This window comes from Molothrus ater, chromosome 2, assembly GCF_012460135.2.
Source record: "Molothrus ater isolate BHLD 08-10-18 breed brown headed cowbird chromosome 2, BPBGC_Mater_1.1, whole genome shotgun sequence".
In the NCBI taxonomy this organism is placed as follows: Eukaryota; Metazoa; Chordata; class Aves; order Passeriformes; family Icteridae; genus Molothrus; species Molothrus ater.
In genome coordinates, this window is record NC_050479.2 from 68,530,169 (window position 1) to 68,554,522 (window position 24,354).

Sequence of the window (24,354 nt, forward strand, 5' to 3'; positions counted from 1 at the left end):
TATCTTACACTCATAGTAAATTAATCACAACGTAACTTAAAATAAAATATAAAGAATATTTACATATTATATACAAAACATATTATATACAGATAAATTAACACTAATAGCACACAAAAAATTTTCACTGTAATTTGAAACAAAGGAAGGCATTAAAAATATTATGCTCCAAATTTTTCTTCTGTTTACTCTATATTGTTTCAGCAGAAATGCTTTCATGTGGTGCCCAGGGGAGGTTTATACTGGACATGAGGAAGGGGGTGGGCAGGCATTGGAACAGGCTGCCCAGGGAGTGGTGGAGTCATCTGTTCTGGAGGTATTTAAAAGATGTGTAGATGTGGCACTGGGGACATGGTTTGGTGATGGACTTGGCAGTACTGGGTTAATGTTTAGACTTAATGATCTAAGAGGTCTTTTCCAACCTAAACTGTTCTATGATTCAATGTTTCTGTATTATTTTCTTAACTTTGGACATGTTGATTATTCTGTAAGTATAAGGTTTGCATTAAAAATTTGTAAACAGTGTGGAAAAAAAGTATTTTGAAATTTATATTTGAATGTAACTTATCTAATTCAAAAATGAGGTCAAAAGTTAATACTTTGTCATTAAAAAAAATTCAAAATGGTACATTCTGACTTTTAAAACGTCATTGAAATGTACGTTGAAAAAGAGTAAAACCAGTTTATGTAAAAAAGGAAATTTAATAGGAATACTGCTCTAGTAATTTCTTCAATCTCTCATTCCAACTACAAAGCACATTTTTAAATTGCTTTGACTTAATGGGAAAAACAATACATGTATATATAAATATACATGTATACATACATATACATAACATGTGTATATATATATATATATATATATATACCTGTGCATATATATATCACACACATACATGTTTATTAGCCAACATAAGAGACTAAACACAACTCTGCTCTGGGAGTGGGATAAATGAAAATAAACTTTGTCATAGATAAAAGCGATTGCCTGAAAAATGGAAACAAAATACTGTTTTTTACTAATAACTAAAGGACCCCATCACAGGTTGCTGGAATGTCCCTAAATTAGATTTTGTTGCCTTAGTCCCACACACAAACTCAGCAGTAATCAATCTTCTATGATCCTAAAATCAATAGTTACTCCTACAAATAGCACAGAAGGTCCCATGACAGCTAAGGCTGGGCTGCAGGCATGCTTGTTGTGCATGAAAAACTGAGCAGAACAAAGAAAGAGAAAGGAGATCAGGAGTGGTTTTTTGTGCTCTGCATCTTGCCCTAGTAACTAACACCTTATGGTCAAATACCGTTATTCTTATTTTCCAACATGTCATAATATTGTCAGTTATACAAGGCATTGCCAGGGTAATGTTGGTCTCTCTGGTTTGTGATATATGGTCATAAATTGAAAATGCAAGACTGGTCCATGACAACCCCAAGAGGTCATGCTGCAGGCTGCAGCACAGTGGACCCCAGCTTCTCAGGAAATACATGATGTACCTCGATGAGTGCCCTATACAAATAAATTGATATTTGACATTTTTTGTAATGGAACTGTAAAAGCTTATCTAGTGGGACATTATTAACCACATAAAGGACATTTGTTGGGGTGTTTTCCTGTGCTCAGTCTCGTCAGTAGATTTGGCAGCTATCCTCATTTCCTCCTCACTTCCTTTTTCTCCTAATGGCAAATTCAATCTGCTCTGTGGCACCACAGTTGCTGTATGCTCCTGGCCTATCATTTCATGCCAGTGCATCCTTTGAGACAACAGCAGGATGCCCACAAGGAGAACATGGACTCAGGGTACCCCATGCCCCCACCGCCTTTTGCTGAGCCTGTGCAAAGGCAGGGACACAGCTGGGTCACCTTCAGTGCAGCAGAGCGATGCAGACTGGCTGTGTGCTAATAAATAATGTCCACAGCCACTTTTACAGGAATATTAAGCTGCACTTTCAATTGTCTGGTTCACTTTCTCAATTACCTCTCCAAGCACAAGAAATTTACTTGAGACTCTTGCTATCACATCCACCATTTCTGAAGCCAGTTGTTTGCACAAACTGGATTAATGCTCTTCCTCATGAAGCTGATTTTTAGTCTGTCCTCAGATTTCTCTTTCCATAGCTTTCTTCTGACCATTCACCCTGCCTTTATCATCATACTCCAGATGTATTCCACTAAAAAAACAAATCTTAAGCATTTAGGCAGGGACCATGCCTGGAATGTTTTCAAGCTGCCCCTCTCTCCCCTTACTGGTGACCTTATAGCTTTTGTTTTCCTCTTTTAATTGCTATGGCTCAATTTTCCTCAAAATTGCTATGGCACTTTCTATTCAATGTAACTTTAAAAAAATGTAAGGTAATTGCAGGCTGTAATTTATCTTGCCTTTTGGCAGTTCTCACCTCATGCCAGTGCTCCCTGACCTCTGGCACTGAAGGTGATTTAAATTAATGTATGGTAACTTCGCTTGAAGTAGCCTGGAGGGCTCACACAAATTTAATGTTTTCAGCTCTGGAGGAAACTGCTTCCAGGTGACAATAGCCATTTGAATCACTTCTGGTAGAGCTGTGTGAACATGATTTTAACACCAGGTGGTGTTTAACAACTCCGTAAATCAGAGGGGTAACTTTAGGCTGACATCCCACAAAAATAGATGGGAAGCAGTAATTTATCTAAATATAGTGCCCACTCCCTAAGAGTCTAAACATTTAAGCAAAGAAAATTAGAACTCAAACTATCTGGTGATATTGGTAAATGCATATTATCTGCATTTCTGACACAGAATTATTTTTTCTTCCTCTGTTATCACACAGTGAATGCTGGAGGAAGCTGCAGCAACAAAGAAGACAGAAGGACATATTCTGCCCATTTAATTAAAAATTAACAAAGAGTTTGGTTTTATCAATGTCAAAACAAACACACTAATGCCTGAAGGAAAAATCCTGCATTTATCATTGATGAAAAAAGAGAGATACAAGGAAAAAATATAGGACTTTAAGAGTGGCTAGCTGGTCTAATTACAATTTAAAAAGTGGTGTTAAATAATTTCTATTTTTATTTATAAACCTTCTGAGCAGCTGAATTAGTTATATGCTGTACTACTGCAGAATGTTATTCAGCCATTTCGCTCAGATGAAAATCAGACCCATGCTACACTCTCACATCCCAAATCTGAACATTGTGACAGCTCTCTAACATTTATAGCAGATTTTTAGGCATGTTCATGTAATAAAGAACATTTCTAGCAACTGCAGCTAGACAAATATCTGTAAGAAAATATTCTCTCAAACAAAGACCTCTTATCTGTGTTTCTTTCTAGTACTTCTTCAGCCAAGTCTTCTGTGTGTATGGGGTTCCAGTTGCACTGCTCTCCCCCAGCTTGTGAATCGCTGTAAATGGCTGATTTTTCAAGATTTATTAGGCATCAGGAAGGACAAAATAAGAAAATTAAAGCTTTCATTTGCACCATTGTAGCAGGGGGCTTCCCACGTTTTTCTGATAAATACAGGATACCTCGGCATTGTAATGCCTTCACTTACCAATTTTTACAGCATAATTTCGTATATTTAGGTATGTTTATACATGCCAAAAATGTTCTTTATTTCCTTTTTTTCTTTCTGCCAAGGATGGTTTGGGGTCGTTTTTCTCAATTCAGCAGTTAAGCAACTGTTTAATCAGTCTCCAGCAAAAATTCCCCCTGCACAGTCCTTCCTCTCCCCTCCAGGAGCAGGCAGTTCCCAGCTCAGGAGGAAAATGGATATTGCATGTGTTATTTTAGGGACATTTGACATCACATCCTGACATGGCCTTCTGCAAAGAAAATTGTTCTGCATAGTTCATTTTATTACTTTCTGGGATTACCAGTGTATTCTGCACTAGAAATCTCAGTCTGTAGTTCAGAAAATGTTAAAATCAGCATGGCTTTTGCAGCTATTTCTCCACATTTTCAAAAGGTCTGAGTTATTTCAATTTGATATTTTCTCCTTTTATGCACATATAAACAGAGCTTGAGCTCTGTCACTGAGTTTTTACTTTCACAGTGCTACAGTCTGTAAAGGTAAATCCTAAAGAGGTATGAAGACACTGGATATAATAGACAAAAATTACCTAGTAGGCAGATGTTCAGAAAGACTTGGCATGGTTGAAATGGTGTGCTTAGAAATTATTTTTAACATCAGCATTCTTTGTGGCTATGAAAATGGCAAAACAAATTTGTTAAAGTTTGAGCAAGAGCACTGCAGTGCAGCACCGTGGGTGCACACCCAGTTTCAACCTGAGAAAAAGTCAGGTTGAAAGTTATCTGAAGCAGCTGAGAGAAGGCAGAGAAGAGCCCAAGGTGAGCACTAAACTGCTGAGAGTGGTGCCTGAAAGGAAGACCAGAGCCTTATTTTCAACAAGCAACTGGAAAATGCATTTAACTATGGTGGAAAGCAGTGACAGACACACTCATGGAAGCTGTGTTCCTAATGAGGTTCCTTGGAGCAGCCATGCCAACAGAAGTGGCTGCCAGCCTTCAAAGAGGGTTGAATGCCCAAGGGACACTGAGGGAAGCAACCAGCAGACCAATGGCATGGCAGGAGAGAAACAGCACTGAAGGCAGTGGGGAAACCACTCTTTCAAGGTGAGCAGTGCCCCTCATCCCACTTTTCTGTGGATGGAGGATGAGAAACTTGTTCAGCTCATTCATAAAGTCCTGGACAACTTCCCCTGTAGCAGCCTCAACTACAGATCTCCTGAGTCACCGAGTTTCCAGCTGTCCTGGGAGCCCTAGTCAATTGTGTCTGCTCTGTTACCTAGGGGAATTGTTGTGTTAAGTTTTGATGATCTACTTGAGCAACATAGATATACTCCTGACATTTCCTCACTCCCCTCTATTGTTAAATTCTGCTCTAGGTGAAATAACAGAATAAATGGAAACTAAGCAGAAAAGAGACAAAGAATGACTCTTGCAACCCCAGCTTCCTCCTTTGCTACTCACTCATTCAGAGGCAGACTGAATGTTGAGCTTTTCCATGTTCAAAATTTAGTAACCTGACATTGTAAATGCCTCTCACTTTTCAAGACTCAACCAGCAGACAATGTACTGAGAAATGAAAGGAACTCCTTAGATCAGCCATGCATGCAGAGGGATCAAGGTCTTGAATGTGGACAGAACTCAACATTTGTTCAGGTCAAAAATACAAATAACATTGGAACCTGCATCTCAAGGTGATAAATGCTTGCAAGATCACAGCTGCACCTCTTGACTGTAGGTGAATACTACACAATGAGGTGAATACTACACAATGAGGTGAACTCACCTCAAAGAGAATAGAATATGAACTGAGCCTACAAAGATCAAGAAGTGCTCTTTGGAATTCAGAAAGTATGAGCATAAAACATTAAAAATGTTTTTAATGTGTAAAAAACATTAAAAATTGAGTTAAATCAGGTCTTTCAGTGGAGATTTAAATAAAATGAGGGGGTTTTGATCATGCAAAAGAAAGAAGAAATTTATGGGTTTTTCTGTAGTGAGGTAAGGTTTATAGGAAATCCTGGACTGTCACAAAGTGAAAGGGATGCCCTGTCCCACCTGGGCACTCAGGAGCCAAAGCAGCCACTGTGAGGAGCAGACTCTTTCAGCTCCACAGGTGTAACTGATAGAATCATAGAACACTTTGAGTTGGAAAAATCCTTACAGATTGTCTGCTTCCAGTAACCCTACCATGGACAGGGACACCTTCCATTAGACCAGGCTGCTCAAAACCCCACCCAACCTGGCCTTGAACACTTACGGGGATGGGACATCCACAACTTCTCTAGGCAACCTGAACCAAGACTTCACCACACTCACAATAAAGAATTTCTTCCCAACATCTGATCTAAATCTTCTCCCTTTCAGTTTAAAGCCACCCCTGCTTCCTGTCACTACATGCCCTTGTAAAAATTTCTAGATGTCTGGTTCACAACTGCAGTAATAAGTGTATTTAATTTCAGAAACTGGTCAGTGTTTGAGGAAATGAATAAATGTCAGTGGTTTTTGTTTCAACCTTATTTAGATCCATAATCTTTCAATGCTGCTGTGAAGCAGGTAAATGAACAGCTCACTGACCCACATTCCTGAGGAGGAATCTGCTCCAGGTTGGGGAAGATGGCGCCATTTCTTGGAGCCATGTCCCTCCTGCTCCAGACAGAAGGCTCCAAAGACCAAAGGATGGTAGGATGAGGCACAAATGAATCAGCAATACTGCTGTAGACCTTGCTTCTCAGGAGCATAAGGGAACCAAATGGTTGTAGGTAGGGATAACTGTCCTTCAGGAGACCGTTGGGTAGAATTGGAAGACGAAGGAGATTTTAAGCACAGAGATCTGTGTTAGGTTTTGAAGTGGCCCTTCCTGTCCCTTCATGGTTTTGAGAATTAGCATACCTAAAAACTGGTTTGATTTTTGCAGTTTTACCTGCTGAGTTAATGTAGGTGTAGCATTAGCTTTACCTTGCTCATATAAGCTGGGATTTGCTCCAGGACTCAGAATTACACCAGATGCAAACACAACGTTGCACTTCAATGTAGTCATGTGGCTTTTTTACACAATAGCCACACTTGTACAAGCAGGATGTTGTTGTTTGGATCAATCCTGTCTTGACACAGTGATGTGGCACATATCATGCAGGAGAGTTGTCCTGCCCAGTAGCCACACTAATCTCTTTTTCCAGCTCAAGTTTTCATCAGCTCAATGAGTCCACAAAGCTGTTGAAAGACCCTGCTGAAATGAGAGAGATTCAATTAAAGCTGTAACATATCGTACTGAAAGGGTTGGTTTTCATGAGTGCTCAATTGCTTTGCTTTGAGAGAAAAGGTTTGTGTTTCCTGAGGAGAGATGCAGAACAGCTTTTACCATCAGTGAAATCCTGTATGAGCCAAACCTTTGCCACAAGCCTGTTAATGGGATGGAGGGAAAGGAAGGGAATTGTGCTGAGGCTGTTTGTGTCTGGCAAACCTAGCCCAGAGCAGCAAAGCATGAAAGGCAAAGATTAAATTGGAAGTACAGATGCTGAGGGCCTGGGGAGAAGGGTGGTGATTCTGTGCATCATCCCCAAGCTCTTCCATGGCTCCCCTGGGGAAGTTACAATGGTAGCACCAAAGCAGACAAGAATGGGGAAAAAGTGGCTGTTTTAGACCAGCTGAGGAATAGATGCTTTCTAGAGAATAAAAAAAAGCTAATGGGAATAAGCACTGATGTAATTCCCTGAAAGTGTATTTTATTTATGACATTGAGTAACAAACACAGTACCATTAATAGAATTAATTTAATTGAATCTTTTAATTAAGAAGAGTAATGGACATTAATTACAAAAGGTAAATGGCAGGGATTTTATTTGGGGCATGAAGTATTTCTTAAGAGCTGAGCCCTGGTTTATGTATGTTTAGATTTATATGTAGAAATGGGGAGTCACCTTTGACTTGACACTAGAATATGTCACTCTGGGGCTTAAATGACATTATTGTGCTCACAATAAAACAAGGAATAACTCAGACTCATGTTAAAGGTAACTCAGGCAAAGGGCTTCATGCACTTCAAGAGGATCAGCAAATTCAGTTGGATTAGCCAAAAAATGGAGTAAACAGATTGTAAACAATCTCTTAGCAATGCTGTACATCAAGTTTCCTGACTGTTTGTATGATACAGGAGATGCATCAATCATCAGAGCGTGAGTCAGCTTCTCCTCTCACTAATGGAATACATCGGGGGTGTAGAAGGGTTCTGGGGGAGAACATTTTGTGCTTGGGATGTGTTTTAAGATCTATACCAGGAAATATTGCAAAGGACAATTAGTGATTTTAAAAGTGAAAAGGTGAAAGTGGAGGGAGGGAAAGATTGTTAGAGATTGGATATAATCGCTTATTTATGCGAAGCCAGAAATAGTTGGTGAACATAATCAAAGCATTTTAGAATATTGCTATATATTAATTTTCTGAAGTAAAATAATTCTTTACAGCAATTTTGAGAGAGTGCCAAATGCAGGTGATGGCAAGTTGTGGAGAAAAGGATGTAACTTATGATTTCTAAGACTTGGATCTATAGGATGCTTTTTATTACTCTTGAGTCTGTTTTACCTGGCACCATGCCTTTATAACATAGCTGCTGGAAGTATTTTTACTGAGACTACTTTAAAAAGAGTATGCTCTTCATGACATGTTCAGTGACATTTCCCCTTTGGCCAATTAGGAGCAAGTGTTAATTCTTTTGATTAATACATAGCCAAGATACTCTGTGAAAATGAGCTAATTTCAGTCCTACTTCACATCAAACATTATTCTTTATCTGAACTCTAGTTGAAGAACCCCAGGCCAAATTCTCACTTCTAGCGGGTTAAATAAAAACTAAAGAAAAACCCAGTGAAGAACCAATTTAATAGACTTGTAGGAACATTTTTGATCTGATATTGTTAAAGGTATGGTCTTCAGAGGTGCTCAGCATCTATTTGCAGCTCCACTAATATCTTGAAAGCTGCAAGTAATGGCTTTGCCATGGGACCACTGGAGTTAGCAAGACTTAACATGGTCATTGGCCTGCTCTTTCTGGCAAGAAATAGGAAGTCTTTTCCTTTCTTATGTTAAAATTCTTGCTTTCAAGCAGTGACTCATGATTTCACTTACCTTTGAATAAATCTCTTGTGAGACTGTATTCCTATGGTCAAAGCCATGTAGGTCTCATGCCTGCTGGAAGAGCTCTGCAGTAAGTGATCTCATACATTTAGGATGGGAGGTAAAAAAAAAAAACAACAAATGGTGTCCCACAGCTGTGATCCCACCAAGTAAATCAAGCACATTGGAAACAGAGCTGCTGGATTGTGTGAGGGGCTACAGCATTTCCAAGGACTCCAAAATTACACTGTCTCCACTCTTGGCTCCCTGCCTCTGCCCCTTCTCCATCTCACTAGTCACTTCCACCCCACAACAAGAAGGTTCTGCTTCATTTGTACATTACCTCCATCTGTGTCTTCATCTCTTATATTAACCTAGCCCCAGTGTAAATTTTCCACTCATTATTTCTCCCTCTTTTTCTTCTCCTGACTTGTCTCAGCATATTTCTGTATTTCTTCTTGTTGAGGAAACTCGGCCATATTCCTCAGACAAAAGGAAAACACTTCCAGGGCTCTTGTCCTGATGTTTCTTTCTGTATCACTCATCTTCCTTTCTTTCTCTCCGTGATGTTGTTTCACAAAGAAATGTAATAATGGGATTTAGACATGATGAAAAAAGTGAAGAACACGGGGCTGGAGCAGCTGAGTGAGTCCATCTCATTTTTTCCAGACAGGCCCTATGAAAAGGGTACCATCAGTCCCTTTGCTATCTGATCTGAAGGGAGGGCAGCCAGCCTTGTTCCCTTCACCCCAAGGTAGGAAAAGAGCTAAACACTGTGAAACAGCAGCATGGTCTCACCTTGTCAAAGGCTGAAGCTCTGCTATATGCTTCTATCTGTGTAAAACTGCAGGTTTAGGCAAATAAACATATTTTCCCTGACACGGCCTATCCATTTTGATCAATTCATAGGATGCTAATTTGAGTAACTGAGCACAAGGATAATTAGCAATCATGTCAGTGATAGTTCATTTATTCAAATTAAGTCAAATGTGAGTAATCTCTGGATGGTTTGTTGTTTTTTTTTTTTTTTTTAGCCAGCAGAGAGAATAATTTAGCAGCTAATTTTACACTTCTCTGAAAGAGAAAAACAAATTCTAGAGACTATTCCTGCTTTACATGTTAAGAAGATCCTGCGCTTCCAGGAATAATACTTTAACATTATTCAGAAAACTCATTTTCTCATTTTGCGGCCTAGTTATTGAAGAAAAGATTTTGATTCAGTTGCTCTCCTACTTTCTTTTTCCTCCCACTCACCCTGTGGGTGGGATGTCTGCCCTCCACACCAGGGGTGAGGAGCCTGCTTGTTGCACTTGAGTTTACAGCCATTTGGTTCCCTGGATGTGGAAGTTGCTTGAGTTGATTTATAGCCCTTAGTGAGGATTTTTTGGGTAATACTCCAGCTTCTCACTAATGAAATTCCTGCACATGAACACTTGCAGGACTCTCACAAGTAATTTAACTGTACATATTTTACTGCTCCTCTGGCACAGGGGTACAGCACACACAGGCAGAGAGGTGCAGCAGTTGGATACCAAAGCACCCAAAGGTTGATGGATGGACTCCAGGCAGGGTCCTTTCCAAGCAGCCTTCAGTTTCTTTGGGACTGTGTGATGGTGATCTCCCTCTTCTCAAATGAAGCCTTTGCACCTGGCCTTTGTACTGACCACCTCCATCCAGGTGTACAACTTTGGTGTGCCCTGCTGGCCCCCGGTGTCTGCATGCACCAGCAAGCACCAGCCTGTACTGGGACAGTTCTGCATGGATTTGAGGCCTCATATGTGGGAAAAAACCCTGGTCCCTCATGCACTTCCCAAGGGAGGGTGCACACAGCAGTCAGTGCCCACCTTGCACATGAGTATGTGCTCCCCTGAAGGTTTATCTTCTTCTTCTTTGAAACCCTTCCCTGTTTGATCCATTTGCTTTGCTGATGGCTTGGGAAGGACAAGGCTTCCCGGGGCTCTGGCCCCATACAGCTGCTGTATGTATACCCAGGGCATAAGACAAAACTGCTCTGTATCTCAGGAGCAGCTGGGACTAAAGACACACTTTTACCATCCTGCCTGTCCCCTCAGTCTGATATCTGCACTGAAAGCCACCTCCTGCCCCATGGGGATCCTTCCTGAGGCACCAGGAATAGGGTGGGTCTGGGATGGGCTGCCCTCAAGCTTTGCTGAGCCTTGAGGCGGAAACAGGACTGGCATCATCTCCACTTAGAGTAATCAATTCTTTTATGCATGTGCTAAGGATTACTCCAGGAATCAAACCAACCAACATTAGTTAATTTGAAACATCCTATAGCAAGTAATTAGACTCTAGTGAGTCCTATCCATTGATTCCTTTATCATGTGAATGTGTAATATTATAGTAAGATGAAATCTACAAAATAAAAAAATCCCATTTTAGGTGATGTTTCTGAGCAGAGATTTTTTTCAAAGATTTCTACCCATCTGGTCCCTGATGAAAACCCACATGTGCCACTGGTGGTGGTACCAGGACAGTGGGAACATAAGCAGGCTGAGAAGAGTGTTCAACATTGCTCAGATTTGGAGGAGGGGCAGCACATCTTCATCAGGACTGCCTCTGCCTGGTGTTCCCTTGCTGGGCCCACTTTGCCTTGAGGAAACAAACACCAGCTTTGCAGATCTTGGAGAGCTTTGGAGTCTTTTCCTTGATTTTCCTCTGAGGCTAATAGAGTCAAACTCTCTTGTGCATACCTCTATTAACTGCTTTAAGAGAGACCCACATCTTCAAAAGAAGCCCATAAAACATGCAAACAGACATGCATTATTTAGAGACAGCTGCTGCAGTAATGACTGTATGCAAAGAATAACAGAGCCACAAACCCTAAGCACCACATCTTCACAAAAGTCTCTGTGGATGTAACCCTAAGACCCTGTTAGCCTAATGGCACTAAGAACATCCCAATGGTTCTATTGTTTTGCAGTTCAAAACTCAGTTTCCTCCCTTACTTCCCTCTGTTTGGATCAGCCCTGGGAATTTTTTCACTGAGAGACAGACTAGTGCATATTTGGATCAACAAATTTTTCTGAGTGCTTGAGAAAACACTCACCACATGGACTGAGTCCCAGACAATGGACAGTGACAATTTTGGACAGATTTGGCCCAACAATGGAAAAGCACGTTATCAGCGATGGCTTGTACTAATGAATTCTACCCCCCTGGAATCAGGCCATATGTGATATTGATTCATTCAATCACAGGGCTTCCCACTGCAGATATAATGATAATGCAGAGGCAGCAAGCTGAGTGGCTCTCAGCAGCATATCAGAGCAAAATACACAGCAGACACACAACACCAAGAGGCAGAAGATTGGAAAAAAAGCACTAGGCAAAGCTCTAGAAGTACCACTGACATGATCCTGATGAAAGCTCCAAAGGGGAGCTCTTTGTGTGCTGTTTTAGAAAAGCAAAAATCTGTTCAGCTCTCAATGCCCAAGGCACTGCTATTTGGGTAATTGCTCACTGAAACCAGCGACCATTTCTGTTGCATTTTCAGAGGGAAGTTGTGACCGAGCCATCACTCCAGTGAGCAGGAGAAGGGCTGATCCCTGTAGGGGTCTTGAGAGAGACTATTTCTTGCATGACCATGTACAAGCTGAAGAACAGTCCCAGTGGCCCCAGGCACAGGAATTTATCACCCTGATAGACACAAGGCATCACTTCTCACTATGACACCACAGAAGTTACATGTTCTTCTATAACTGAGCACTGAGCAAAGCTCAGTGACCTTTAGAGGTTTGGATTCACTCCAGTCTGCACTGCAAAGGTGAGAGAGGTTGTTGCATGGTCACTCCTCCATGGGCTGCTCTGCCAAACCAAACTGAGGTGAGTCCAGAAGATCCAGACTGCAGCAAATGCTGCTCTTAAACCTACATTTCTCATCCCATTCCAGGGCAAAATTGGGATGTATAATTTTGAGCACTATCAGAATGAACCACTTCAGTATTTACAGTATCAGAGTACCTGGTTTTGGCACAATTAATTGATCTTGTTGCTAAGTTCGTTTGATAATTTGCAGCTCAGAGTTGGGGATTACATTATTGATCTTTATGAGCAAAAGGATGGAATAAATTCAGGGTGCTGTGACCTCCAAACACACTCAATGGGACAAACCATTTTCTATAAACCCATGAGAAGAAAAAAAAGGGAAAAGAAGTCGGGAGTCCCTGAATGCTGCAAAGTCCAGAAAATTCACAGCAGTTCACAGAACATTGTGACTTGCTTCAAATCTGTGGGAAGAAAAAAAATATTCCCAGGAAAACACTAATTATTAGGGTTTCCTAATAATTATTTTTCTTTAAAATGCCTTTCTAATCAAAGTTTACTGTTCAACTGTAATTCTGAATTAAAAAAAAAAAATAAGAAGAAATTTAGTTTTTCAAAATCTTCATAATAAGGTAGGAAAAGTTTTTCAACAACAGAAACATAAGTAAATGTATGCCAATTTTCAAATTATTAATTTTATATTTATATGAGAACAGCAACTCTGTTGCTTCCTTTGATGAAACATCATCCTCCCCCTCAGGACAAGATAAATGGACAGAAATGAATGGGAGTTGTGAGCTGCTAATGCATCACTTAGTTTCCAGCAGAACCCTATGCAAGGATTTAACCTTGGAGGACTCTGCAGAGCCGGGTGAAATTTTTCAGTGAAAATCACCAAAAATCCCTTGCTTTTCTTGAAACTTGCAAGAAACCTGAGGAACTGTTGTGAGATCCACTTTCTTCCCATAAAGCATAAGAGGGACTGCATAACACTGAGCTTGAACAGCATTCAGAGAAAAAAAAAAGAACTCCAAAGCTACTAGGCCATGGGTACACTGCTCTCTGTTACTTGATAAAAGGCTTGTTTCAAAATAATTCCAAGGTTTTCACTAATCCACTTGCAAAGACACCCATGGGCACAAAGGAGGTCTCAGGAGGGCTTCCTCAAGGGGTTCTGACCCTGTGCCTGGGATAATTCCCATTATCCCAGTGAGGACAGAAGGTGGCTATACAAGTACAGCATTCACAGAAATGTCCATTTAGGCAGAAGCTTAGCTTGCATGGCCTCTAAGAGATGAACTGAACAGACAATACCTTTCCCTTTGAACCCAAATCTGAGCCCCAGGGATGGATTTGAACTTGTTACATTTGTGGTGGATCCCTTCCCAGCACCTCCTCAAAGGAAATCGTCCTGTGAGCCTGATTTTAGTCTGCCACAGGCCACGAGGCAGTCAGGGTGCTGGCCATGGCAAACAGCCTTACATGAGTGGTGTGAGACAAGACCATGGGCAGCACTGCCTCACACACTGCTGAGCATGCAGCTCCCATTCATCTCCCTTTTTTCCTTAGCTTTGAAGGCAAACAATTCACTTCAGCTTTGAATCTTGACTGTAAATTTGACTTTCCTTAGCCTTGTAAAATATTTTAATCTAGTCCTTTCCAAGTGCCAGATATAGCCAGAATTACCACTAATGAGTTGCAATACATTAAGCTTTATGACTTGGTGACTGACACTGTTTATATCACAGAGGTTTTCATTTATGTATATTCTGTTTGTCTCGATTCCCAAACCACAGATTTACTAGCTAAGAAGGGCTGTCAGAGCTGATATAGAGAGCAGTATTTAAAATACATTTGTCAGCCAAAAGTAGTCTGTGATAGAAAGTGTCTCTCTGGGGGTTTAATACAAAAAAGGTTATCAACAATCTTTTTTTGCAGGAGTTGTGCAATTACCCAATTATTTCATGTGTATGTAGACAAATGTATAGGTGTACCAAACAAGTCCTGAGGACTCATCTAGCATATAGAAATAAAATTTAATTCAACCAAATGCATAGTTTTCTGAAGCTACAGATTATGCCAGTGCCCAGAAAAATAAGGTAAAATAAAATACAGACCCACATTTCACTGAAGGTCATTTGGATTTATGTGTCTAGATTTAGGTGTCTGTGGCTTTGCTTTCAAAGGTATTGCAATCCAGGACTTTCAATGGACTTATAGACATGAAATTGTAGTACCAATTGACATCTACAGCTATCCCATCTCACCAGACACAAAGTAACTTGCCTGAGGTCATGCAGGATTTTGCAAAAAACCCCCAAAACTAATCTGATTCACATTTTCCTCAGTCTCTGTGGACTTTCATCACCTTTGCCAGGAGTGCAGCATGGAGCAGTGCTCTGGAAGAAGGACATTAAATACCCCTGAGCAACAGGCACATGCAGGAAAATTTGCTACAGGCCTTGAAAATCAGCTGAGAAAGCATTTTATGGGATGAGCTAAAACAAGAAAGATATAGACACTGGAAATCTGGAAATCTGAAAGTGAAGAGAAGAAGAAATTTTTATGGGTGACCACATTTACAAACCTTGACCAATGATGAACCAATACCAGGGCCTGGTTTTGAATGAAATTTTGCTGAGAGTCAAAACTAAATCATCACAAAAAAGGGATTTCAGTGGACATGATGAAATACAACTGAGTCAGTTGTACAACAGTCCTTGAATACTTGAGCTTATGTAAAATTTTTATAATATTCAAGCATGATTTAGAGTAAGGATCCATATTTATCTATAAATCAACATTTTGGTTTATAAATGTCAAGGAAAGTCATGCATTCCAAGACATGAAGAGAGCTGGTTTTACTTTTTTAAAATTCAGCAAATTGGTCCCTCTGCTGTTGCTTTTTTTTTTTTTTCATAATTACCCCTTAAGAGGGCTATATAGCAACAGAGAAGCTGGTCTCACACAAGTTGCCTGGATGTCCTTTCCATTTCACTGCAAGTGTTAGAGCTCCTTCTGCCCCTAATGCACATATCCTTTCTGTTCCCTGCTTTCCATGACCACATAGCCCCACAAAGTCCACGTGTGCCATTCACCCCTTCCCAAGGACTCTGCAATGTCTCCTTCCTGCGAGGTCCCATCTCATCCACCTCACCCTTCCCCAAATTGTGCAGCCAAGCCTCCAGCCAGGCATTGGTCTCTCACTCTGCAGCACATTGGACCAAACAGTAACTGTGTCCTTTCAGCCTTAAAGCCTATGGCCAAACACAGTGATATCCATGGGGAGAAGGTAGCTGAAGACAGGCATTTCATGTGCCGTTAGGTACCCAAAGCTGCTGCTGTGATACCAGCATAAGCCAGGCTGATGCAGGCTCAAGCCTGAGCAGAATGACCAGGGGGCTGTAGGGTCCTTTTGGCACTGTGAACGAAGACAGGCACTTGGTGCACTGAGCTGGAGACTTAGTCATAGCAGAAAGAAAAATAGCCTCATTTCCTGGGAAAAATATCTTGAAAGAAATCACTCTGGCCATGGAGAATTTTTCATCCAGTTCTGAAGGGAAATTATACCACTGCAGTGTTCACAGGTACTGGGTGCAGAGGAATTATTAAAGACAAAATAGCAACTGTGTATTGCTCTTTAAAAGCATGCAAAACTCCCCCTTTTTCTGGTTTTATATAGCACTGAGTTCTGCCTCCTCATGTAAAGTTCTTCAGCTTTGAGTGTGTTGACCATGAATTGATAATTCTTTCTTCATGGTAATGCTTGGACAAAATCTCCTAATTGGATTCAGCATTTACATATAGGGACCTTAACCACAGGTATGGGATGGGTTATTCAAAATACAGGAGGCAGATTTACAAAGATGCTGCCAAGGGCCCAAGGTGGCTGAGCACTGGCAAGATTATTGAAAATACCACATTTGTTTTTTTTGTGGAAAATACCACATTTTGTTTTTTCAGAGTATTCCTTGCAGCAGGCACCAGTGGGAGCACTGACACACAATAGTCCTGGGGTGCTTCTCTGCATTGACTCTGTCAACCAATGGCACATCTGCCTTCTCTGTGGGAACAAAATGTAGTAAAATTCACTTGTATGTGAGGGCACAGACTGGCAAAAATGGCAAGTAGGAAAATAAATCTGAGGTGCTCCAGGCATTTTCTACTTCACAGGTAGCCTTGGTTTAAACAAGATGGCTGTGTCCATGTCAAGGGTACGCCAGTCTAGTTGGGCTGGGGTGGGTGACTAAAGTGCCCTCAGCCTCCCTACCAAATCTGTTTGAGTGGTAGGTTCATTAGGTAGGTTTTGTTTTGTTTTGTTTTTTTTTTCCTTTAGGCAAAAGGAAAAAAAAAAAAAAACAAAACCAAAAACAAACAAGCTGGGGACCGAAGGGAGAAAACAGTGAAAGAAAGGAAGAAATGGTAAACAGCAGGTATGTAAAATTTAAGACTGCATGAAGTTTCTAAGGGACTTACAGGCCTTGGGATTTGTTAAGCAATACTGACTCTGAGAGCTGAGTGGTGTGAAAGTTTAAAGTGTTTCAGGAGGAACTGACAGACTTGTAATTATCCCTGCAGGACTGATGAAGTGTGTGGAGCTCTGCAGCATGCCTGTGAAGAAACCCCACCAGGTTAATCTGCCTCTGTTGCTTTAACAGAGCATTTCCCTTTGCCTGTCTGACAGGGCTGATCCACAACCCCTGAGAAATAACTAGAGAAAGGAAAGATTGTTATGCTTTTCAACCTGTGAGTAAATCTCCTTTTTTTTTAATCTCCCTTATTCATAAATAAAATTGAAACACTTGCCCCGCAAAGATGATGTTTGTTATTCAATAGCTTATTGTTGAAAATTCCTGTTTTCTGCTACTAGGAAAAACAAACTCTTATAATTTTCTATTCAATAATCTCTTCCAGCAAGTGATTTAAATGTAAGGCTTTGCCCTGGTTTCATTTGTAATCAGACCAGGGTTTTAGATGAGCAGTGGCTGGTGCTGCCTGGGAAGAGTGGTGGCACACAGACGTCAGAGGCATGAGAGTTAAACATGGAAGTTTTATGTTGGCTTTGAACCTATTTTGAAAATAATTAAAAGTTTTCAAAGTTATTTGAAGCTACTTGTCTCCTCCTTTATACATTTTTAATTATATTTGGTAATTTCAGAAGGAAGGGAGCTCTTATGCAACATTTAGATGTGCACTTCTTGAATAATTAATTTCACCCTGAAAGGGATGATTTGGTCAACTCAAACATGATTTGTTATTTGTCTAATGTGGGATATTTCTATCTGTACAGTAGTCATTGCATGAGATAAATTAGAAAGACTGCATTTTAAAATAAATTCTAAAAATACAGAATGAAGAAAGCCTTGCTACATTCCTCACAGTGCCTGAGAGGTAAAAGCCCAGTATTCACTAGCGTACACCACATGTATTTTTTTTTATTTCTGGCTCACAATTACTGGGAGGTGATAAATTACCCTCAACTGCAGAGAGGTGCTCTGCATCCACAGCGATACAAATACAACTTTACTAAACATTTCTCAGTATAAAGGTAGGTAACTACAGCCTTGTCACCTGAATAGGGACCCCTTTTCTTTATCTCGACAGATCCTGCAGCTGCTCAGCCACTACAGGGCAAGACCTGAGATCTGTGGACTGCTCCTCTGGGTGTGTATGTACTCCACCTAAAATGAAATATCTGCAACAGCAACCTGCCCAGAAGTCCAGAGAGCATGGAGTGTTTCTGCTTAAAACTTAAGATATGGGCACTCCATCTCCTTCTCAGCATAGGTGAAAAGGGCATTTCAGAAAGGATTTGGCCAACCAAGGCATGAGGAGCACCTGAGCAAATTACACAGGACAGTAAAAATCATTATCTGTATATATATGCTCCCCTGTATTGTGCCATCATTTCCTAGCCCAGGGATAATGAAATGTAAACACAGGACTGAAGTGGTGGTGACTGCATAAAATCAGTTCCTTGGAGCTATTAACACTGAGGTTCAACAGAATCATGGGTCTTTGAAAGAGGTCCTATAAATGTACATATATATTGTAGAACACATACCTATAAATTATCTTTAGGCATACAATCCAAAGAGATTGCTGCTGATTTTTTTTAATTTTTTTTATTTGTGGATGGGAGAACAATATATCATGATTATCTGGAAATCTGCAATAATAACTGTTTTTTTTTCACTAATCAGGAGCACTTAATGGAGGAAAGAAAACATTTTATAGGCCTGGGGATATTACAGAAAACAGTATTTGTATCTTACCAATTTAAACACCTTATATTTCCAAGTTACCACCCATAGGTCAGATCCCCAAGAGCTGAATAAAAGTAGTTATAGTGCTCTGCACTCTGTGGTGGGGCTGCTGTGGAGCTAAATGTCTGCTCCTGAAGATATAAACCTGCTCTGAAGATATAAACTGGCACTTCAGTCCTACTGGGGCATCTCTGGAGAAATGTATCAATTTTTATTAATTTATTAATTTATTAATTATTTAATTAATTTATTTTTTTTTCTTACCATGGAAGCAAAAAAAATTTTTTTCTTACCATGTGAACATTTAGGGAAATAGATGCCAGCACCAATCCCTCAAATGTTTTAAACCCTCCACTCAGCCTCAGCAGCAAACACTTTTTCCTCCATTCTTTGCACTGGGAGAGAAGCTCTGGAAGGAGAAGCCTCCATCTGGCTCCCAAAATACCAACACAACAAAGCATGCACTTTTAAGAGCAGGTCACATTTGCACTGGAAAGATGAAGGCACTTCCACATTAGAGTATGAAGGAAGGCACAGAGCAAGTGGGTTTTGGAGGAAATCTCTTCCTTGGAAGCTTCAGCTGAAGCAGTACAATCTTTAGGGAGGATGCAATAACACCTTATGTTGGATACTGGTAATGAACCCTGCAAGGGGGCAAAGGGTTAATGGAAAACTGACTCTCCTTCACATGCAGATGATTCAAAACCTGCAGATTACAGTAACTGCCATTGATTTGTAGTGGGATGAGGGCAGCAGGAGGAACACGTCACATAACTCATGGCTGGTACTGGGGGCTTGATGCGCAGAACGGGAAAGCTTGGCACAGCGACAGGGTGGCTGGAGGCAAAACCAAGCAGGGCAGGGAGGCAACAGGAGAGAAGGCCTGAGCAGTGATGTGAGTGATGCAGACAGATTGGGCAACTTCCTACAGGGCCATGATCCATGGATAACAGGGCTGGCAGAAAGGTGCCATGTGCAGGGTGCCGGGCCACTGAGGAGCTCAGGGGTCTCTGCAGCTCCCAGTGCTGCTGGCACCACTCCTGCAGGGAAGAGAAATGGGATTCTGAGGGGGGAACTTGCTTTGCATAGCTGTGTGGGTGGCATGAACCTCAGGGTACAGGGAATCACAGAGGCTTTGTGCTGCTGCTGATTGGAATTTTAAAAAGCAGCAGCATTTTGTACAAATGTTACATTTGAATCTCTTTGACATTTTCCCCTCGCTGCTAATTATTCCCAGCAGCTTCTCACCGTGCAGCAAACGCCTAGCACTGTGACAGTTATTAAAAACCTGTAAACAGGCTCTGGTGGAAAGTGCCTGGAGTCACCTTGCCATGTTAAAGAGAAACTGTCAGATAAACAGAACCAAATTGATTCTGTACCCCACTTAGGCAGCTTCAGAGACTTCTCAGAGGTAGAGGCTCAGGTAGGATCTTACCATTAAGTACATGATGAGAAGGTGTAGATTAGATTGAGCTGAATCTTCCAAGTGGAGCCCGACGACAGGACAAGAGGCAGTGGGAACAAACTGAAATACAGGGAATTTCAATTGAACATAAGGAAATCCTTCTATGCTGTGAGGATGGTCAAACACTGCCACAGGTTGCCTAGAGAAGTGGCGGGGTCTGCATCCTTGGTGTTACTCAAAAGCCATCCTTGGTGTTACTGTCCTGAGCTGTCAGCTGGACGTGTTCCTGCTTGAGCAGGGGGGCTGGACCAGGTGACCTCCAGAGGAGTCAGGGCTGTTTTGCAGTTCTGAGTTTCTGTGTTGCAAATGTGCTGTTCCTGTTGAGAAACAGCTCTGCGAGGCACTGCCTGAGGGACATGAAGTACGAGGGATCTGCTCACCCAGAAGGAGCTGGTGCAGACCTGATGCCAGTCCTCTCAGGGACCGACTGTGATTAATGCTGATGAGAGTCAATTAAATACTCACCTGGAGCAGGCATTTCAGCCTAGCCAGAGATGGGCTCCATCTTCCTTTTCTCAAGCCAGGAACAATGGTATGGCTCAGTTCACAGGTCCAGGGTTACACAGATTTTGCAGATGTACAGAGCACAAGAGAAAATTGTAGACAAGAAAGAAACTTCCCTGCTTGGAGCTTCAGCTTTCAAGCACCAAGTGCCCAAGAGCAGGGTTTGGACAATGGTGGCAGGACAAATCTGAGCTTCTAAAGCAAGGATTGTTTACATGTTAATCATACCACTTAACTGAACAAGGGGCAAACCATGGTAGAGGTAAGCCAGCTCTTATGAAACAAAATTGTATCTTTTTTCTGACATTCAAACAGCACTTGACAAAGTTTTTCACATAACTATAGACGATTATCCGCATTTTATTTCACTGTTCACTGTTTCACTATTAAAATTGTTCACTGTTTATTAAGTGTAAAGTCATTCCAGAACGTGCATTTGTAGGATCAGATGTTTTAGTTAACATAAAATCCATCCACAGGAAAATTCTAGCCTGAAGAAACAGCAACAGAAAGTGGAACAACCAATTGATAACTTGGTTTGTCAGGACAAGAGAAATACTGAGAACTTTTCAGCAGAGCTTCATGACTGAGCAGAATGAGGCCATGAGCCACAGCATAGGCTGCATCAAAGCACTGCACCTGGAGCACCTTGCTCTGTGTAAAGGGCTCCCTCAAGGAGCTTGCAAACTGAATCTTAGCAACATAAGAAATCTTAAGAAGTCTCTGGAAAAAAAGGCTGGTGAATTAGCCAACATCACCCATCAGCACTTATGACTGACTGTCCTTAGAGCTACCAATGCCTCCAGAGCTACAAACAAGCTTAACCTGCTCCAGGCTATTACTGCATATTTGCCTTTACTGAGGGTTACACCCCACATCATTTCTGCTGCCTTGCTAGCCAGGGAATGGCTACTTTGAAGGAGGATCAGTGAGAGCTCTCCTTAAGACAACTGAGGAACTCACAAGTCTTCAGTCCTACAGTTTCCCTCCTTCCTGAGGAATATGTGCTTTATTTCTTGCCATTCTCCCAAGCTTTTGGGGAGCAGGTGTCACACAGTGTCACACAGCACCCCTGTGAAGATGGGGTGCAGTGCCTGTAGAACCAGGGCAACACGTGAGCTCCTGCTATGAGGACCTTGATGGGGTACATTATAAACTGTCTTATTAGACCTTCATCTGGAGGATGTCCCAGCTAGGAATACATAAATGAGAACTGGGCACAAATCAGTTGATGATGCACAATAATCTTCCCAGTAGATAATTTTCTTTAATGGCTTCTTATTAATTAACAATCTACTTACCCTGGGGTTTTTTTTGTAAGTTGACTCTGTAAAATATTAACAGCCTAGTGCTTTCAACTTTTTTGGAGTTGTTCTGTTTAACAGTCAGGTTCTTAAGCCTTTAGACTTACAAAAGCATTGCTTTAAAATTTTATTTCTCACAGGAATAGCTTAGCATTGTTATTTTTGGCTTATAAAAGCAGCATGCCTATAGATTTTCCAAAAAAGAATGTTTCATTAAACTCCATTGATGTAATTTCCTATCACTCCTCTCCATTGCCTGTTTTCCAAACCAGTTCTTCCTTTCTTTGACAGTGAGTCCTTTAGGCCTCTGTATGCATTTGCATAATGCCTACTTACCTTTTCATCTTTAAGTAAATTATTTCTACTGTGTCTTTTCCTCTTGTGTTCAGAACTAACCAGTGCACACACACTCCACCAAAGCTGTTTCATTCTTGCCATGCAAATGCAGGTCCTAGCAGAAGAAATTTCATTAACTGATTTCAGTGGAGGTACTTCTGCCTCCTGGCTGACACGGGCACAAATAAACAAGTCAAGGGAATCTGCAAAAGCAGGTAGATAAAACACATTGTTCACCTTTCTCTACTTCCTCTAGTTCCACAGGTCTCCTCCTGTAAACAACAGGCTGAGATCTGAAAAGCATGAGGACTTTTCTTCTCAGGACAGAATTTAAATCAAGTTGTTACACAATGGCTACCACTATGAGACTGTGTATTAAAAAAGCTATTATTTATACACGCACATTGTGCGTCACAAACTGAAACAGATAAATTAGTTGCCTACAAATCAATATTAAATCTATTTCTTTGCTGAATGAAACAATTAATTAAATAAACAACTCTCAGTGTGACCGGGGAGGTGAATTTGTTCTGTACTGACACAGTAGATGTGTGTACAGGGGTGGTACAGAGGGTGAAGCCACCATGCTGATGTGAGCTGGGACCTCAGAGCCAGAGCTACACCAGGCAGCACTAATGGAGCAGAGTCAAGTGCTCTTAGATTCCTCAGCCAATATATGATGAGGTGACACCTTCAAGGAGCATTTTTGCTCAGAATTCTAAATTTTTCCTTTAGTTTCATATGAACAACAAGAAGAAGCAATTGCATTGACACAAACTCAAATATATTTATTATCATGGTGTCCAGTGCACAAAAGCATTCAGAGTTTCACAGTGTTGCAAAAAGCAAATCTCTTACTACTTCTCCATGGAGGTGCTCACAGTAAGTAATTATGGCAGTCTTACACAGTGTTGATCTCACCTTCCAGGATCTCACCTTCCAGGAATCTCATTGAGTGGTGTCTCAGGCCTCCAGCTGAGACATTCTAGTTCCAGCCCTGATAATAAAATCCATGAGAAATTAAAGAATTGAAAATAAGGTAATTTGGACTCCTCTGTCCAGCCAGCAGCCATCAGAGCTGGTGTCAGGGCAAAGTGTTCCTGCACAAACACAAAGTTACCCAGCTTGGAAGCTGCCTCAAGACTCTTGCCCATTTTCCAAATCACAGAGGAAGACACAAAAGTCAGATCCTTTCGGGTCTCTCCATCCCTGGGCCATCTGCAGATGTAGGGAAATCAAAACAGATTCACAGCCCTCTTTCTTGCTCATGATCAAATGTGGGCCTCAAATACTTCATCATTCTTCATTTACATATCTGCTCTATTGAAGGCACAAGGGGGTTTTTTGGCTCCTGGCAGATGAACCAACCAAATTATCAAAATAATTTTGTGAAAGAAAGATCTTAATACATGGAAAAATTTCATGCTATAAACATTAAAAACAAATAGTCAATAATGATTCCCAGATTTTCTTTTTCATGCCACAACCTTGCAATGTCCCAGAAAAGGAAATGTCAACCAGTCAATCAACTTTGCAGACCTGTTTAAATCTGCCTGTTACCAAGTGACTTTGAATGCCTCTTCTATTAATTTTCTTTAACATTACACCATTTATAATCCATTTAATTTTCATTAGAAACATTAGTACTGTTCAGGCTCATTAACACACAGTTTTGTCCTTAGGTTTCAACTAGTAACAGTCATCCTGAGTCTTCTAAAACTCAAGTTCACATAGAAGGCTTCATTTCTTGTTTATATAAACTCTTTGTGATCTTTTGCTTGAAAAAATCTTTTTTAGGTGGTGGACTAAAAGGTCCTTTGTTTTATGCTGCTGCAGTGTCTCAAAGTCAGAGTTTTGGGGGAAAAATACTTGAGCAAATTATGGCTTTGTTGCCTTCAAAACTGTGGAGACTAAAATAAGAAGTATGATGCTTACAAATACCTCCAGAAACCTTGCAGTAAAACCAGAGCTAACAGCAAGGGAAAAGATGGACTTCGGGACAGCTACTACTACATTTGTCAAACCAGAAATAGAAGTCAAGTCAGCAATCAATCAACGAGTCAATGACTTCC

At 40.9% G+C, this 24,354-nt stretch overlaps 1 protein-coding gene across 1 annotated transcript in view; it reads right to left on the minus strand.

Moving 5' to 3' along the window:
- LOC118685225 (beta-1,3-glucosyltransferase) overlaps positions 1-6,148 on the minus strand; it is an 18,160-nt gene extending 12,012 nt beyond the window's left edge. Inside the window, 1 exon segment of the mRNA XM_054518590.1 lies at positions 6,087-6,148. Within this exon segment, the coding sequence (XP_054374565.1) occupies positions 6,087-6,148 (62 nt within the window).
- Positions 6,149-24,354: the final 18,206 nt, after the last annotated feature.